This window comes from Periophthalmus magnuspinnatus, chromosome 19 (genome assembly GCF_009829125.3).
Source record: "Periophthalmus magnuspinnatus isolate fPerMag1 chromosome 19, fPerMag1.2.pri, whole genome shotgun sequence".
Lineage (NCBI taxonomy): Eukaryota > Metazoa > Chordata > Actinopteri > Gobiiformes > Gobiidae > Periophthalmus > Periophthalmus magnuspinnatus.
The window spans coordinates 24,727,423-24,744,901 of NC_047144.1; the positions used below are offsets into that span (position 1 = coordinate 24,727,423).

General features: G+C 39.7%; 2 protein-coding genes across 7 annotated transcripts in view; one reads left to right on the forward strand and one right to left on the reverse strand.

Annotated features, from left to right (window-relative positions):
• The window catches only part of mrtfab (myocardin related transcription factor Ab), a 47,326-nt gene extending 38,423 nt beyond the window's left edge, over positions 1–8,903 (reverse strand). For 2 of the 6 annotated variants that reach the window (XM_055229406.1, XM_033985390.2), the window contains exons 1-3: positions 8,706–8,840; positions 8,027–8,093; positions 5,580–5,753 (exon numbers count right to left, since the gene is read on the reverse strand). In XM_055229406.1, coding sequence (XP_055085381.1) covers positions 5,580–5,739 — 160 coding nt within the window. In that variant the 5' untranslated portion in view covers positions 5,740–5,753; positions 8,027–8,093; positions 8,706–8,840. Of the gene's footprint in view, positions 1–2,465; positions 2,860–5,579; positions 5,754–8,026; positions 8,094–8,705 lie in introns of those variants that run through there. The other 4 variants (XM_055229403.1, XM_055229404.1, XM_055229407.1 and 1 more) reach the window with 4 other exon arrangements.
• A 5,101-nt stretch (positions 8,904–14,004) lies between these two features.
• Positions 14,005–17,476, forward strand: get4 (guided entry of tail-anchored proteins factor 4). Its single transcript, XM_033985393.2, has 9 exons — positions 14,005–14,265; positions 14,911–14,989; positions 15,070–15,151; positions 15,222–15,371; positions 15,449–15,587; positions 15,812–15,952; positions 16,171–16,246; positions 16,329–16,401; positions 16,556–17,476. The coding sequence occupies exons 1-9, from the start codon at positions 14,126–14,128 to the stop codon at positions 16,645–16,647; spliced, it is 972 nt and encodes a 323-aa protein (XP_033841284.1). The 5' UTR covers positions 14,005–14,125; the 3' UTR covers positions 16,648–17,476.
• The last annotated feature ends 3 nt before the right edge of the window (positions 17,477–17,479 follow it).

The window sequence follows — 17,479 nt, forward strand, 5'->3', positions numbered from 1 at the left end:
TGAGTGAGCGTATAAAGAGCTCTGGCAACATGAGTGGGCTTGTACCTGTGGGTGTGAGAGTGTTCCTGTTGCTACGAGAGAACATTGCAATTGTGAAGCTTTTTCTCTGGCTTCAGGGTACGTATTTGAATGTTCTTACTTAGAATCTACTTACAATCTTTCCCAAGAAAGGATCACAGTAATCAAAAATGTGATGTCCGTGCTTGCACAAATACCTGGCTGTTGGGATGTGGCAAGTGTGCAAAGCAGTGACCGAAAAGGCTTGTAAATGCATGTCCCGAGATCTCATTGTTGTGACAGAAGTGCGAGGTGTGGATGTCCATGTGCAGCCGTGAGTCACGATCAGGCTGTGGGTGTGCGAGGGGTGCTGGATGGAGAGGATTTTAGATGTTTACCAAACCAACAAAACAAAAACAAGGGATGCAGCGCTGTACATATTGTTAAATGCACAAGAGGTAGTTAAAGAATTATGCAGTGTCCAACTGATGATAATGGTTGGCATAAGTTTGAATTCTTGATGTTAGACAAATATATCAAGGGAGGCAACATTACCCAACCTGATTACATTGAAGTTCTGGTTCTGGAAAATGTTCAACCATAACCCAGATTGTTTGTAAACAACTGAAAACGAGGGCTGCATACTGTGACGAAAAGGTGCAATATTCTATAATTCTGTACTCAACTGCGCTAACATTATTGTAATATTTTAAAGTAAAAATTTAAAACAAAAACTGCACATACATTCATTTACTAGTCAAACTGGTTAAAAATAAAAATCATTAAAAGACAAAACCAAGACCAAGTCAAGTCTAATGTAAGATTTCCAAAACAGTGCACTTTTATAGAATAGAGAACTGTGTGTTGTTGCAATATATTTATTTTGTTAAGACATTGAATATTGTGTTGCATAGCTCTACTGAAAACATGTTTTACACGTGGGTTTTCAAGAGTGGATCAGAATTAGGTTGTGTGAAGTATTACTTGACAAATCAAACCTAACAAGCTTGTTACAGTTTCCCAACACTGGTAAGGGGCATTTTAACATCCTGTACTGTGTAAAGCTCTCCTACTTCTGTAAAAATGAAAGCTGAATGGTATATTTTCATTCACAATCAAGTTTATATAGTGTTTCTCTAGTTAATTATATGGAATGCATTGTTATGTAAAAGTCCATATATTCAAGTCACTGGTGCCCTGTTGCCTGGCAATGATGTCATTCTAGGGAGACTTACAGCTGGATTGTGTTTACTTTATAACACAGCCCACTTTAACTCTTTCAACAATCTTTCTTTCTTTTATTCAATTTCTTCTCCTCTTCTCTGCCCTGCCATTTGTCATCCCTCCATCCCATTCATCCACCTCTGATCTCCCTCCTACTCTGAGGGCTATGGGGCCTCTGCTGTTGGCAACCTCCCAACCTGTTACATAAGAGCAGTATGAAGCTCCTTGAAACACTGCTAGCCTTGGATAGCTCTGTAGACTATACATGTTTATAGATTATTGTGATGTCGGACAAAAGCATTTATTTGTTTAGATTTGCGGGTGTTTATTCTCAAAGTAGGCTGCCATTTTTCTGCGAATGTTGCCATGTCCTTGATATGTTATAAACCAGAAGATGAAGAGGACTTTTTGTTGGGTTGAATTTTACAAGCCAGATTTATAAGGTTGTATCGATGTATCACCTGCAATGCCAAACTAAGTAGTCAGTGGATGTTTCAATAAACCCGCACTATCTGACGCATGCCAACATTTGTATTCTCAGAGCACTCACTGCAGCTGCATTAATAAGATGGATTAAAACATGCAGACTGCCTCCAGACTCAGATGTGCATTACATTATTATCAATTATAGAGGTCTGAGCAGCCAGGAGTCCATGCCATAGTCTGGAACAATCTGTCCTGAATAAAAGGAATTGGTCACATCCTCTCATAGAAGGAGGAGGGTCTGCAAAAGCCTCAAATCCACTTTCTACACATTCAAGTTCTTCAGTGACATATGTTTTCCAATGGGTGGGTGTAGGGTTATGATCAATTGAAAACGATGAATAAAATAGAAACTTGACAACTAATGACAATAAATAACTATAGAAATATCTGTAGAAATACTTAAATTCTAATTTCTTGAACTGCAATACCGTTTACAGTCTTACAATTTTGATCTTAAGCACTGATGGAAAAAAACAATTTTCCACTGCCATTGCAAAATTTTGTTGCAATAAATACCTTGAGATACCTTTAGGTTGCAATTTTTTCCACAAGCAATAATCATATAATATATTTTACATCAACTACTTTCATGTACCGTTACATGTCACCAAACCAGGCTCGTAATATATACTGGCAAACCTGATAGCTTTTAAGGCTATTCCTGAATCAAGTTATTTAACGTTATCTAGAGTCAAAGTAGGAAAGTATGCCACAATAGAGACAGTGCATACCAAGTTTAAAAGAACTACCAACTTTACCTGAGTAGATGGTCATATCCCTTTGCACCATGCTGTTCCCAAGTCTATTCCATCATAGTCCAAGCACTTCTGAAACTTCTGAAGAACTATCCAGCAGCCACCTCCTCTCACCAACAACAGCAGCAGTAGCAGCATGCAGTCCACAGGTTGCACCTCACATTCCCTACCCGTGGAGCTGTCTGTGTACAAGTGTGTGCACGCCCCAGCAGTTCACAAGGCGGTACAGGTCCCGGGCCCTTACTGCCACTACAGCAGGGCCATACAAGGTCGACCTGTTAGGTCCCAGAATCTTCAGAGCAATGCCCTGGCTGTAGTTTGTCTCATTCAAAAGTCAATGCAAGTCTTGCCGCGGTTTGAACACACCCGTGGCTTTTCATTTTCCCTCACTTTTCCTTCTGCTCCTTGGAGAAGTTATGCAATCCTGCCATTACAGACACGACCTCCCCCTCCCCCGCTCAGACGCTTCCTCCTTCTTCTAGTGCAGCCCACACTCCACCTTCAAGTTTGCACAGGGCTAATATCATGGTGCTATTGCCACTTTGTTGATAAATTCTTCATCTTTGTGTGGAAAAGAGACGTGTTGACATCTGCCTTTAATCCCCATTTTGGAAAACATGTTGGTGCTCTGTATATATCCACAATGGCTTTGCAGTTCAGCTAGTATAGAGGAAGCCACCCTCTCATAAACATATTGCATAACCAGGTGACTGATGTTAAACTTTGATAAATGTCATTATGTGGGCATTCTGTCTCTGTCACTGAGTAATGTAAGCAAAGGCAGAGGCAGTCACATTTGGGTAGTGTTCTGAGTTGTACTAAAGCAACAATCCCTGCAGCGGCATGTCTTCAACTAGGTAAAACTTTTGTAAGGAGAGGGCCTGTTGGGAGTGGTGGCCCCAGGCTGTCAGAGACTTAGTTTGCGTTCCCCTTTGTGATTATGTGAGGTACACATGCACACGGATCCACATGCACTTCTTTAACATTGACATGGTAACTTAATGCTAAAACTAAGACTTAATGAGAATCTAGCCAAGTCAGTATGCTCTTGGTATAATTCAAAAGAGACCGTTTTATTGAATAATCATTGGAATTAGAATAAGAAGGCAAGTCAAATTTACATTTATGATTGAAAATGCTTTTCAGGTAAAGGGGAAGAGTACATGTTATAATGTTTTGTTTGCTTCTGGCTGCTGAGTTTGTTGCAAGAATTACCCCAATTCATCAACTAGTGATTTACAAGAAGGTTAATTTGTTGGCAAGACCCCATACTAGCAGTACTGCTCAGTGTATAGCCTGCCTGCATCTAATGGTTGTTCAACTAACCACTGTAGATTCAAGGACACATGTCCACTCTCAGCTACTGCATCATCATTAAACCTGCCAAGCCCTTTTCTACTTAAATGAGTCTCACATTAAATTAACCCATTACCTCACTGAGTTCAACGGAAACAGGCAGAAACACCGGTTAGGAACAATGGCTGGTGTGAAACAGTCCTGATAATATACGTTGTGTAATAGGTGTGTTTTTGATGGCACAACTTCAGCTAACTTAGAAGCCATACTTTAACTACAAACTACAAAAAGTGAAAACTTCATTAAATGGAATGTAAAATAAGTATGGTCCAAACTGTAATGACACCTATCCCTGGTATATAAAAAGTACACACAAAGAGATAATTTGTGTTTTATGGGGCAATGACATAATTGGTTCAAACACAGGAAGCTCCATCAAAACACTGGACTTTATGGGCTCTTAAAGACAGATATTGAAATGCACCTGCCACACATTGCTGCTCCTGTCAAGGAGCAAAACAAACTGCACTGCAAGTAATGAGTAATGACATAATGATTTAACTGCTCAGCTTTACTTCACATAAAGAAATATATTAAAATGCTAATTATTAAAAGCAAAGCAAAGATTAATTATGTTCCTCATTGCTCATTATGTTTACCTACCTGAAATTATACCAAATTACAAACTTTGTTGATGCCTGAACAACTGCATGGTGTTGTGTCTGAGCAACACACTTACATAGTCTATTCCAGTCTCTATTACAGGTAGGGCTAGGCACTGAAACTCAGTTCCAGGTAGCACTGACCAGAAGGTGTGGTATAGAGTACTGGTACCAAAACACATTTGTTTGGTACCAATTTTCAGTTCCTCTGCTTTAAATGCCCACGTCAAATAGCCAATACATACAATGCACCGATTTATTTAACAGCAGCACAGGTGCTCATATGTCATTATTGCCCTCTGCACAAATGAATGGCACAAACAGCACTTAAGTTTTAACATAGGCTTACATGTGACCAAACAAAGTGATATAGTCCTCTATGCAGCGAAAACAAAAGTTAAACTTAAGTGCGTGTAAGTCCATGTGAGGGTTAGCTGTGCACTCTGGTTCATTTGCAAGTCCATTTGTTTTGAGTCATAAATGAACATGCATAGCCTAGCACTATGTTTTAAAATCTGATTTAACATAGTTGTAACATGTATTTTCTTAATAACACTGGCCATTAAATTACATTTTAAAAATACAGGCACCGAAAAAAAAACCCTTCAGAAACCAGGTTTGATTGAAAAGCAGGTACCATTAAAGTACTGGTAATGAAAAAATATCTACACAGCCATAGATACAGGTGTACTGCATAGCCATTTTAAAATTTGAGTGACATTCTTAACCCTCACAAATATATTACATTACAACAGTTATTTTAATAGCACTAATTAAGTTTCTTTGGCAGAATAAAGCAAACCAAGTCAGATATGTGAAGTCAAGGTCTCCAACTTTATTTTAAGTGAGAGGAAAGCGTGCCACCTCCCCTGTGTGATCTAAGCCTCTTCCAGACCTCCTCAGAGTTTAAATCCTCACAATAGTGAGCATGTAGCCTGGATGTGCACCCAGTGCTCGGCAAAGGGCCACAGTCTAATCTACTCAAAGGGCCAGCAAAGCAAGTTTGTAATTTGTCCTGGAGATAGTCTGGGATTCACAGGGCTCTCTTGGAAAAATACATAAAAACTGTCTAGTTTGAGAGTCTTTCTCCAATACAAACAAACAATAGTTGTATTTCTTTCTAAGTCAACAAAAGATCATAGGAATTCAAATGTCGTACCATTTTTGCGTTCCTTTATCGGGGGCAGTTTTGGGGCGGGCTGAAGGGTTAACTCCTCCATCTCATTGGTCACCGCCTCGCTTTGTGGACTCGGGGCTGACCCTGGCGTCCCAGTGACTTCCATCCTAACAGAACCGTTCTGTGGATCCACCGTTGCCATGGTGACAGACAGACCTGCAGTGAGGATAAATATATAAAGTAAAAAAAAAAACAAGTCATCAGATCCCTCCAGGAAGGATCATTACAAAGGGACAGAACAACTGCCCAACCACTTAGTAAGGTTTATCTGTGTGTCAGGCTGCTATTACCATTTTATGTCTCTGTCAGTGTATTTCTTTCACACACAGATTCACACACATACACACATAACAGGAGTGTAAAAGAATGCAATGCTAGAGACTAGCGGATAAAATCAGCCATTAGAAAATAATTTGAATGTTTGAACTTTAACTACGGTTGCTGTGGCTGCTGCTTTACAAATATTCTGACTTTCACTATTTAAAGCTGCGGCATTTCCCAATATTTAACAAGTTGCTGTCAAAAAGAGTTAAATTAGGGAGTGTAAGATGTGTTTGTGCATGTCTGTCTACTGCATATAATTCACGTGGCGGCAGGCCAGATGTCCTCTGGGCTGGAAAATAAGCTAAAGTGCCTGATTAATGCTGCAAAGGTCACCACATCAAAGCAAGGCACATCATTTGATGGAGAAAAAGTAATAAAAATATGTATCGCAATTCTTTACAGCAGGCTGCAATTTTTGAGACTGGTAAGTTGCTAAGCTAGTTGCTACACCTGAATCGATTTTGTTCATTACTTACTGGTATTGATAGTTTCATAAGGTGTACTACTTATAACTGTATTGCAATTACTGTTGCCATGATATAATAATTTCAAACTTGTTTTTGATACTAGGGAATAGGCTTAACTTTGATACCACACTGATAAAAAATGCCCTTTTTAGACAATAAAATGTAATTTTTGACACAAAAATTATAATTATCATGTGGTTATATTAATTTTTATAAAACTAGTATAAAACTGTTTGTCCTGTTCAAGTGATATTTTTGGCCTTTTTCTCAATGCAAGTAAATGTGGCCTGTTCCTTCTGGGAGAACTGGAACACCAGGGTCAACTGTGTGCCCCAACTCACTTTGTCACTTCCGTAAATAAATATTTGGTGTACAGGTCAATAATCTGGCCTAAGTAATATTGACTTTGTTTGGATTCAAGCAGCTGTGTGCATTTAGAACCATGAATGAAATCTCTATTCTATACTACAAGTCTAAGTCCTCTATTTAAAAAAAAAAAATACTTTCTCAAGCAGTGTACAGCTTCACTTAGCAAGATCTTCCAGTACTGTCACAATCATTTACATCACTTATAGCCCTAAGGCAACACTAACTTAATAGCTGAACAAGCTGACTAAAATAGTTTTAATGTGAGCAGGTTTGCGTTGATCTAACCTCCATAAAGTATATCACGTGAGTCTACAAAGACCCTGACGGAACACATTTTATGATCCCTCACAGTGCACTATGGCTTCTAACTTGGCAGCAAATCAGTGATGGATGTTTAGAAAGGCATAGGCTTTGCTGAATGGTTTGTCAGTCTCTTTTTCGCGCACTCTGCAAATATGCGTTCTCCAGCCGTGGGGTTCTGCTGGGGATTATGACATTACACCGCAGAGGGCTTAGAAACAATGACATAGTGTTTTTGGAGATGCCATTTATCTTCAAACGTTGCTACAAACATGTTTAGTAAGTAAACACATGAGTATGACTTTATACTATACTTGGGAACCAGTGAAAAGGATATAATTATGCAAACAATTATGTCATTCAAACTGTACTATTGCAGGTCAGGGCATGTTTATCAGTCTAGTCTGCTGGTTTAATTGACCTACAATAGCAACATGAGCAGAAAACTCATTCAAGCAGGGGCCTAGATATACATGACATTGATAACGTAAAAGCATGATGAATTATATACTCAATAAGAGAAAAAAAATTCTAAGTAAATAAATTGCAGCCTTTATTCATGGTTCCCATGGCAATTATCAATTTAATACCATATTGTATCTTTTGAATGGTCAGATGTCTTCAAAATGTGTCCTATAAAAAGTAATTTGAAATGCATAATAACATCTAACATAATAAGTATTGTTGAATACTTTTTTCCAAAAGGCAGATGCACAGACATGACCTACACAATGTTCAAGCACAAACAATTAAAAGTACTCTAGCATTCCTTTCCTACAAGTCCACACTAGCCTTCAGATATCTATCAAATGATACAGGTTGGAAAGCTCCTGACAGGCAGGTCTTTATCAGACACACAACACCTACGGTAATAATAAGCCTTTTCTTATTCAGGTGTGGGGGAGTGGCCCCAGGCTTTATACCCACAATATCAAATGTTGTTTTGGGACACTCATTGTAGCAACTTACCCGTGTTTTTTTAAATCTTGTTGCAGGGGCGTTGTCCCATTTCAGCATAAAATGATTCTGAGTAGTTCTGACAAAACAAAAGATAACAGAGTTAAATACAAGCAGAACTCCTTAATGGCTTTCATTTTTCTTGTACGAGGTCAATAACTCGTGCGGATTAAGAAAACACTCAGCACACAACATGCATCCCCGAAAATCGTTTATAAAGCATAAAAAATGGTTGGAGGAGATACAAAACAGAGTTGGCAAGTGAGTGTCGGGAGGCCCGTCCACAGATGTCCAGGAGCTCCAGCTCACAGCTGTCACTGTCCCAAACACTCTGAAATGCTAAGCTATTGTTAGCGTGTCTGGGTGGGAAGCGGGACTAACCCAAATACTAAACACAACTCGAAATGAGACGAGATTTATCAGTTATAGACAAAAAGCAGCGCAAGAGTGTCCACAGTCATATTAGAGCTTCCTAATACTGTTAGCTCCGACCCTAACGTGTTTACCATTTCCTGTGTTTCTGACACTTTACACTGCACTAGTCTGCTAGCAGGATCTGTTAGCATGGTCGCTAGCTCTGCATTGCCACCAACATGAAGTCGAACTGTTCGCATCCTAACGTTAGGTTATACAACCATACTGCTCTCTAACAGTAAACGACCGGTATATAAATGTGTGTAAAGAGACTTACTAGTCATGGTGCCCTCTTCAGCCTTGTGTATGCGGATATCACGCCGTTACATCCGAATCACAAAGGAAACTTTAGCCGGAAAACCCTCCTCTGCGTGGGAAGCACCGACAGCTCCTCTGCAGTCCAATATCAGCACACGTTTACTGCGGTCGGTACTCTCTGTAAACAAAAGGCCTGGATTTAGACATAGAATTAATCCTCTGATAGACTCTTAAACGCATGGACGTTTTGTGTCATTTCGTTCTGAATATTAAATATTATGTTGTAATACAGCAGCACAACAGGCAAGCCTGTACGATGTACATCATGATCCGCTCCAGACAGACTTTGCCTCCATCTACAGGGGACACAAGTGCTCTACAACATCTAATGCGCGTGCCGCTTCTCTTCTTCCTTTTGTTGTTTCACGGCGGTTGGCAAGCTTAAAAGGAGCATTACTACCACCTACTGTTCTGGAGTATGGGTCAAACGGTAAACTCACAATCAGTGCACTCAAAATAATACAAATGAAACTAAATAAAAGGTATATATGTCATAAACACCTCTCTGCTTTAAAAAGCCTACAAGTTTCCCCATTTGACCTCTACTACCACATCCCAGGATGTTTCGTAAAGTGGGTTCCTTAATGCCCAAGTCCCTCAGCCCCTCATTATAACCCCTACACTGCAACAACACAGATTCCACTGTCTGCTCTTAATCCTGACACACCTCACAAAGAACTGCCCCGTTCTGTTTTTTTTTCTGTCTGGGTTTTTTGTTCCATCTGTGAATACATGGGTAAAAGTACGACGGAGTATAAGGGTCACTTAAATTAAAAAAATATGCAGGCGCTACGAGAAAAAAAGTCGTAGCATTTCGACATTAAAGTAATAAAGTAATTTTACGAGAACAAAGTCGAAGCCAGAAAAAGTCGTAATATTACGAGAATAAAGTCGTAATATTACGAAAATAAAGTCGTAATATTACGAGAATAAAGTTGTATTTTTATGAGAATATAGGCTGCTGTGCGTGAATGAGTGACCAGTGCGTTATGAAGAATTTGGAGCATTTTGTTCAGATATAGCAATTTCTTCTAAATCTGTCTGGTTCCTCTGACTAAACAAACTCAAATGCTTGCAGTGTCCCTTCAAAGTACTTATACTGATGATAGTGTGGTGATTGTGGGCTAAAAGACACAGACTCAAAGACTCATCGTGCATAAACCCCAGTTGAAAGTTTATCTAAACAAAATGCTCCAAATTCTCCATAACACACAACGCACTGGTCACTCATTCATGCACAGCAGCCTATACTCTCATAAAAATACGACTTTATTCTCGTAATATTACAACTTTTTTCTCGTAGCGCCCGCATAATTTTTTATTTTTATTTAAGTGACCCTTATACTCCGTGGTATAAAAGTACTCTTGCTAAGTATGGAAATGAAATGTTGTGACAAGATCTATTTTCCTCTTTCGTTCGAGGTGCCACTCAACGGCTGGGGACACAATAAACAGGGAGGCACAGCAGGGAACAGTATAGCAGGACATATCTGCAGATCAAAACTATGGTGCTCCTTAGCTTGGAGATTTTCAACCTTTCCAAAACGGTCTCTCTGGCTTTTTTCCATACTCCCAGCAATCCAAAAGCACTTTCTGAATAAGATGTGAGTCACTATGACTCCTGAGATGAATCCAGTAGTTTACAGTAATTTGCTTCCTCCTCAGGTTAAGAGGCATTTTACTCATCTCGACCTTCAAGTCACTGACTGGAGATGTTTTGAAGGCACAACAACACACTCTTATGTCCTGTGCCCGCAACACATCCAATTGTTTTAACACAGAAGAGGCTACTAAGTCGTATGCCGCACAACCATAATCAAAAAATGATTTCATTAAAACCTGATAGTCTCTTTAGGGCTGTGCAACTAGCCCCCCATTTTCTCGCAGCCACACATCTCATAACATTAATCACCTTTTACATTTGCTTTCATCTTGTCTATGTGTGCCTTCCATGTCAAGTGTGAATCAAATATGAACCCCAAGAACTTAAGAGCACTTACGCTCTCAAGTTCTTCACCATACAGATTTAGCTTTAATTAATTTTTTTTCCCACTGAAAATCTGGACCTTCAATCAAATCCCCGCTCAACCACATCAGTTATAGCATCTTGGACCTTACTAACTAGGTGCTCAGCGTACCTCCCTCTCTTCCACAAAGTGACATCATCTACAAATAGGGATCTGCTATATCCCCCAGGGGCTGCAGAAAAAAACATCTTTAATCATGATGAGAAAAAGCAAAGGACTTCTTGCAGTGCCTTGAGATGTACTGTTGTCTAATGTATACTGTCAAGATAACATAGATCCTATTCGCACCTGGAATCTTCTACCAAAGAGAAAATCCCTAATCCAGTTAAAAGCTCCAACTCCTAGTTTATATAACTTGATTAACAAGCCCTCCCTCCACAGCCTGATATTCGTCTTTTCAATATCAAAAAACACTGCTAATACAGACTCTTAATGTGCCTGGGCTTTCCTGATAATATTTTCAAGCCAAATGACAGCATCAGTTGTATTTCTCATTTTCCTGAATGCTTATAGGAATCAAGGACTCAGCTGCAGCTAACATTACTTTAGTTAACTGATTCAAATTACTGCTCATCAGTGATAATGTGATAAATATCCACTCACACACAGACAGATGCACACTATGTTTTTACCTTAGAGGTAATCAAATATTTTTTCAGCTTCCAGAAGATATAGTGCCGTTTTATATTTCATACGTTTTAACAACTTCGCTGTTGCCTTTGAAATAGCTTACTACTGTGAAAATAGAAACAAAATAAGTTTTATTTCCATTGTCAGTGAACAAAATTCACAAAATTTGAATTTGCTACTGAGGTATGCTCCTTGTGGAGAGCTGCACCGTCTAGTCCTATGGAAAGCCCAACCTTGTGGCACAACTTGCAGAGTTTGGTTTAAAAAGGATACAGGAAGATACAAAAAAGGAGAATTCCCCATTTATATTCATTAGTAGCCAAATTAAATCTAATATGCAATGCCATTTACAATACTAGTGTTTACTCCAAAAAAGAGGCCCAGGTTTCAGGCAGATTCTGGTCAAATTATCTTTTCCCTTTTTATCCTAAATGCGCAATACTTTTGCTTGATTCTTGACCAGTAAGCCATAATTCTGTTTTTTAAGTGATTTTTAGAATTAAACGGTTGGGTCCCTGTATTGAGAATTCCACCTTCAACGAGAGACAGTGCCTCACTTATTGAAGTCAAAGTCAAACCATTAGACACTACACTTTCACACTACTCTCACAAAAAATAAATAAATACCATAACTCACCATAATAATACCTCATTTGAAACGGTCTTTTACGTAACGGATTCACAGGGATGGGGAGACTTTGTTGATGCCGTACAGTAACCATACTACACTAACAGATTTTACATGAGAAAGTGCAGTTTCTTTTTTTCCCTAGTCAGTGTTTGCCATGCAGATTTCTCTTTTTCTCTTGATGGTGTCATGTTCTTGAGGGAGCATTACTTTACTGCTCTGCTCCTCATGTAGTTTTGTCTTGGTGTTCTCCAGATCTTGAAGGAGCAGTTCACAGAACAGTAGTTCTCCTAGAGTTTCATGGAGATGTGTCCTACTCATGAGTTAATGACTGTTAAGGCTGCATCTCCTCTTTCAGTTCTTCTCCTCTTTTGGAGTAGCACTCTCCTAGTCCTGTTTTTCCTGTAACTTTTTAGTCATCTCTAGCTCTGGCACTTTGCAGAAATGTATTTTTTTCTTTCAAAAAATGCACCTTGTCCTTTTTTACCATCTCTAGTCCTCTGAAGAGCGTGGAGGTGTTGTTTTGCAGATTGTTGTTCTCTCATCTGATCTGTTGGACCTGTTCCTCCAGACTGGACTTGTCCTGGTTCATTTGGTACAGGTCTCTCTGAAGATGTATTCTTTTGTTATGTTCAGCCTCCATCTCCATGCTCATGTTCAACACCGTGTTTCTCAGACTAGAGTTCTCCTGGTTTTTCACCTTTTAGGAGCATGGCATTTTTACTCTCTGCCTGTTCACACCTCCCCCTCATGGCCTCTAGCTCCTGCTCTCTGATTTGGAAAGTTTCTTTCTGAGTTTTCGAGTTTCTTTCAGTGGATGGTCTCCAGGTTCTTCCTCTCTCTTAGATCCCAGTAACCCAATCTGTCTACCCAGCTGACAGTGAAAGTTTGTGGCCTGTTCCAATTTTCAAAGCAAGGTTTTATTCATGAAAGTTAAAAGGTTTGTTTGTTTGTGTAAACAACCATGCACATTAAATTGTTATGTATTTCTGAACAGTAAATCATCTGAGCCATGCTTTGGTTTTGAGTGCATGTAAATCATGAGTTCAGGAAATAACAAACACATCATGTATGTTGCATTGCAAACGGCAATATTGAACTAAAACTTTATATTAGAAATGGCTCTGTTGACTTCCTCAAAACCACACAACTGAGAGACCTCGCCTTCATAGAGATATTTCCCTGAAGTGAGCAGCAGATTTTTTATTAGTTTAGGCAGGTTACTCTATTGGAAAACAGGTTCAAGATATTTTTTAACTTTATGCAGCCGCAGTCTGAAAATTACAAAATAATTGCAATTAAACAGTGGGTGGAGCTAGGGGTTAAGTGAAAACAGGGATTTTTTGAACCCTCCAGTCTCAATTGCAGGACAATACAAGATTACTGAAACATGGATGAATCAATCAAAATATAACTTAAGGTTAATGTGGAGGGAACAATATGGTTAAAAGCTAATAAAGTTTGACTTTACATTATTGAAGCTGTTCAGCCAAATTAAAGGGGAGGTGGTGACAGTATTGAAATGCATCACAGTGAACAGCATTGTTTAAGAAAGTGTATTTCTGCATTCATTATGTGAATCCAATCCCTGGTTTATTGAAGTTCTTTGCAAAGTAATGTAGTGTTCCTTACATGATCACATTACTTTTTTTTATGATAACCAATATTTTTGTTACATAGTCTTGTTTACTTAGACTTATATGTGATTTTATACGTATCTTTCACATATTTTTATTGTAATCAAAATAATAAAATAAAGTTGTTTTGCCAAGTTCTAATATTTGGGAGTCCAAACTATAGGTCTAAGAGCCAACTGTGGCTCTTAGACCTATTTTTGTTGGTCTGAGAGCGATCATAAGCAATATTTTAATTATATTTTAAATGTAATGATATACATATATTTTATTTTATCATCATCACGCCTCTGTGCATTGTGAATGCGATATAAACAGACGCACGGCGCCTAACACGCAGTAACTGTCTCCAGACACAGAGAGGCAGCACAGAGCCAGAGGCCCCTGGTCCGGTGGAAGCGCAATAAGAAGAAGCGCCTGAGTCGGGCGGCTGCGCTGCTGCTGCTGCGGAGCAACGACCATGTCTGAGCAGGAGTCCCTGCGGTGCTCCAGCGCCAGGAACCGGGGAGGCGTGCAGCGCGTCGAGGGGAAGCTCCGAGCGAGCGTAGAAAAGGGAGATTATTATGAAGCACATCAGATGTACAGGACGTTATTCTTTAGGTAAGCTTCACCTTCATATTTAGGGATTTGGTGTGATTACGAGGCCTACCTGTTCCAGATCATTCTGCTGTCAACCTCGCCTCTAGAGTTTCGTGTTCCTGATTGGTTAAAATGTGATACAGTCCCACCCACCAACTCAGACCGGGCTGTTTATTAGTTAAACGAGATGTCAATCACAACAACAGAGCGATAACTAATAACCACTAGCTAACGCTAGCTACACAGCTAACTACGACTGTTCTTTTTTATATCGTATATTGACGATGTTTAATGTGCTCATGTCAGTGTTGACAACAGAATCATGTCTTCATAGGGACTATGTGTGTGCCCTGTCTCTATCATGTTCACATAATGTTCCTTGCTGCTGTCCAGCTGTGTTAGCTTTTAGCAAGTTTAGCATGTAGCCACTTGTGCAGCGCCGCATAATTCAGGTTTCAAATGTCATTTAGCTTAAGCAGCTCTGTTTGCATATTCAATTCATGTGCATTTGATGAAAGCTTTATGCATTATGTACATTTTGTGGTTGGATTGAGACTTGTATTATAATTCCGTTAGTCCATTTGTGTTTGTCACATTGCAACTCTACAAATGCAAAGATGTAATGTAAGGAGGTAATGTAAACAGGCACTCCCTGTCGTGTTCCAGGTACATGTCACAGGCTAAACATGCAGAGGCCAAAGAGCTCATGTACAACGGGGCTCTGCTCTTCTTCAGCTATAACCAGGTACATCACAGTTGAGTCTCAAAACCACAGTGAGACAAATGGGTTACTATAGAATCATCTCCCATTATCTGTATGTGCAGCAAAACAGTGCGGCAGACCTGTCTATGCTCGTTTTAGAAGTGTTGGAGAAATCAGAGTCAAAAGTGGAAGAAGACATTTTGGGTGAGTAACTGCCTCTCACTATCAAGTCACTGTACGAACTGTTCTTAGGTTATATATGTCTGTTTCACAGAACAACTGGCCAAGCTGTTCAGTCTGATGGACCAAAACTCCCCAGAGAGGGTAGCCTTTGTGTCCAGAGCACTCAAGTGGTCCACAGGGGGCTCGGGCAAGTTGGGTCACCCTAAACTCCACCAGCTCCTGGCTGTCACTTTATGGAAAGGTAACTAAAGCCTGTCTTTACAGTGTTTCAAATTTGTAATTGCGTGTGGTTGATAAGAGTCACTGGTGTATTTTTAGAACAAAACTACAGTGAGTCTCGTTATCACTTCTTGCATTCATCTGACGGGGAGGGGTGTGCCCTGATGTTGGTGGAGTACTCAGCTTCAAGAGGCTTTCGCAGTGAGGTGGATATGTTTGTGGCGCAGGCCGTCCTACAGTGAGTCCACATTGTTACTACAGATGGACTTGTTAATACCAAAACTGTTGTACTGTGTAAGTGTGAATTAATTACACACTTCAGTATTGTATGCAATAGGAGCTATTGATGTAATCTATTTTACCTTATTTTGTATGTGTTTCTAGAAAAAAAAATTTGCTCTGATCTCCGTATTCTCATGTTGTGTCCATGTGTATTTGTCTGATGCATGTCTGTGCCGGCAGGTTCCTCTGCTTGAAGAATAAAAGCAGTGCTTCGGTGGTGTTCAGCACATACACAGAGAAACACCCGTCCATAGAGAAAGGGCCCCCCTTTGTCCAGCCTCTACTAAACTTTATCTGGTTTCTGCTGCTGGCAGTGGAAGGGTGAGCTAATTCCACTTGTTTTTGGATACATTGTATTGGTCTAATCTATACTCTCACAGCAGTATATTATTCATCTTTAACTTATTTAGAGAAAGAAAGAGAATTCTCTTTTGTGTTATAGAATTGCTTGTTTGAATGTAAAAAAGTTAAATATTGGCCTAGGTCTAACATGGTTTATGAGTGTCACATTGTTATTATTGATGTGTTCTTTGCTCCAGGGGTAAATTAACCGTTTTCACAGTGTTATGTGAGCAATATCAGCCTTCCCTGAAAAGGGACCCCATGTACAATGAAGTGAGTATTAAGATGTGCTTTGACTGACACACTTGTGTCCATTTGGCCTACAGACTTCATGTATGAATCCTTCTGTTTTCAGTATCTTGACAGAATAGGACAGCTTTTTTTTGGAGTTCCACCAAAACAGTCCCCATCATACGGTGGTTTGCTAGGTAAGGGGAGGTTCTTTTTTTCTGTGAAAATTGAAACCTCATATACATATTTAAATTCAAAAGAATTTGAAATGATCACATCTTACTTGGTATGTGAGTTGAATTGAATATGATGCTCCATCATAAAAAGATACCAGTATGAGTTGTTTTCCAGGGAACCTGCTGAACAGCCTGATGGGATCTGGAGAGGAGGATGATGTGGCTGAAGAAGCACAGGAAGACAGTAGCCCCATAGAGTTGGACTGAGACCACAGCCCAGAACCGCAAGAACAAATAGACATACATGATTCGGGGACTTGTGCCTCTGTTTTACCTCTAGAACATGTGTGGCCAGGATGAGGCTCACACATACAGACAGGCTACTCCACTTCTCTATGTCTCCACCATCTGCTCCTTGATCCCAACTACAATCTGGTCCCAATGTCCATCAGAGCACTGCCCAGGCTACGCCAAGCTACATGGCCAATCTTCTCTCATTGTGTTCCGTGTAAGCCTGCTTTTTGCTCTGGTGGCTCCAGCTTTGGATTTAAACCAGGGGTTTTCCTGACCTGAGACTGCACCTGCCAGAGGAGTGAAAGAGCTTAGCGTGATGACAGCGCTACTACAGTGACATTTGTATATGGTTTAGCCAACAGCCACATGAGTGACACCATTCTGCCATTTATTGAAGGTGCTGTTGGACACTTTGTTTTCCGAGTATTTCAGTAGTACTTAAACTAGGAAGAAGCACTTGTTTGATACTGCATAAGTTATAACCAAACTTTGCATTTCTTTTCATCCACTTTTCTACCTACCATGATAGCAAGTAGTAATGTCAGCCTCGTAACCATCTGTCTGTAAATGTCTCTGCAGTTTATTTCAAAGATTGGGTCTAGGTTTTTTTTTTTTTTTTTTTGCAGCTCGGAGAAGTGACTAAATGTAGCACCTATTTTTTAAGTTGCTGGTTGTTGCCTGTAGATGCCTGTCTATGTCCAGTCTATTTAAACAAGTCAGGGCTGATGTGGGCACTGTGAAGCGCTGTTGTCCTTGGAGTGAATCAGACTTCTGCATGATATAAAAGGACTTATTGCTTTGTCTT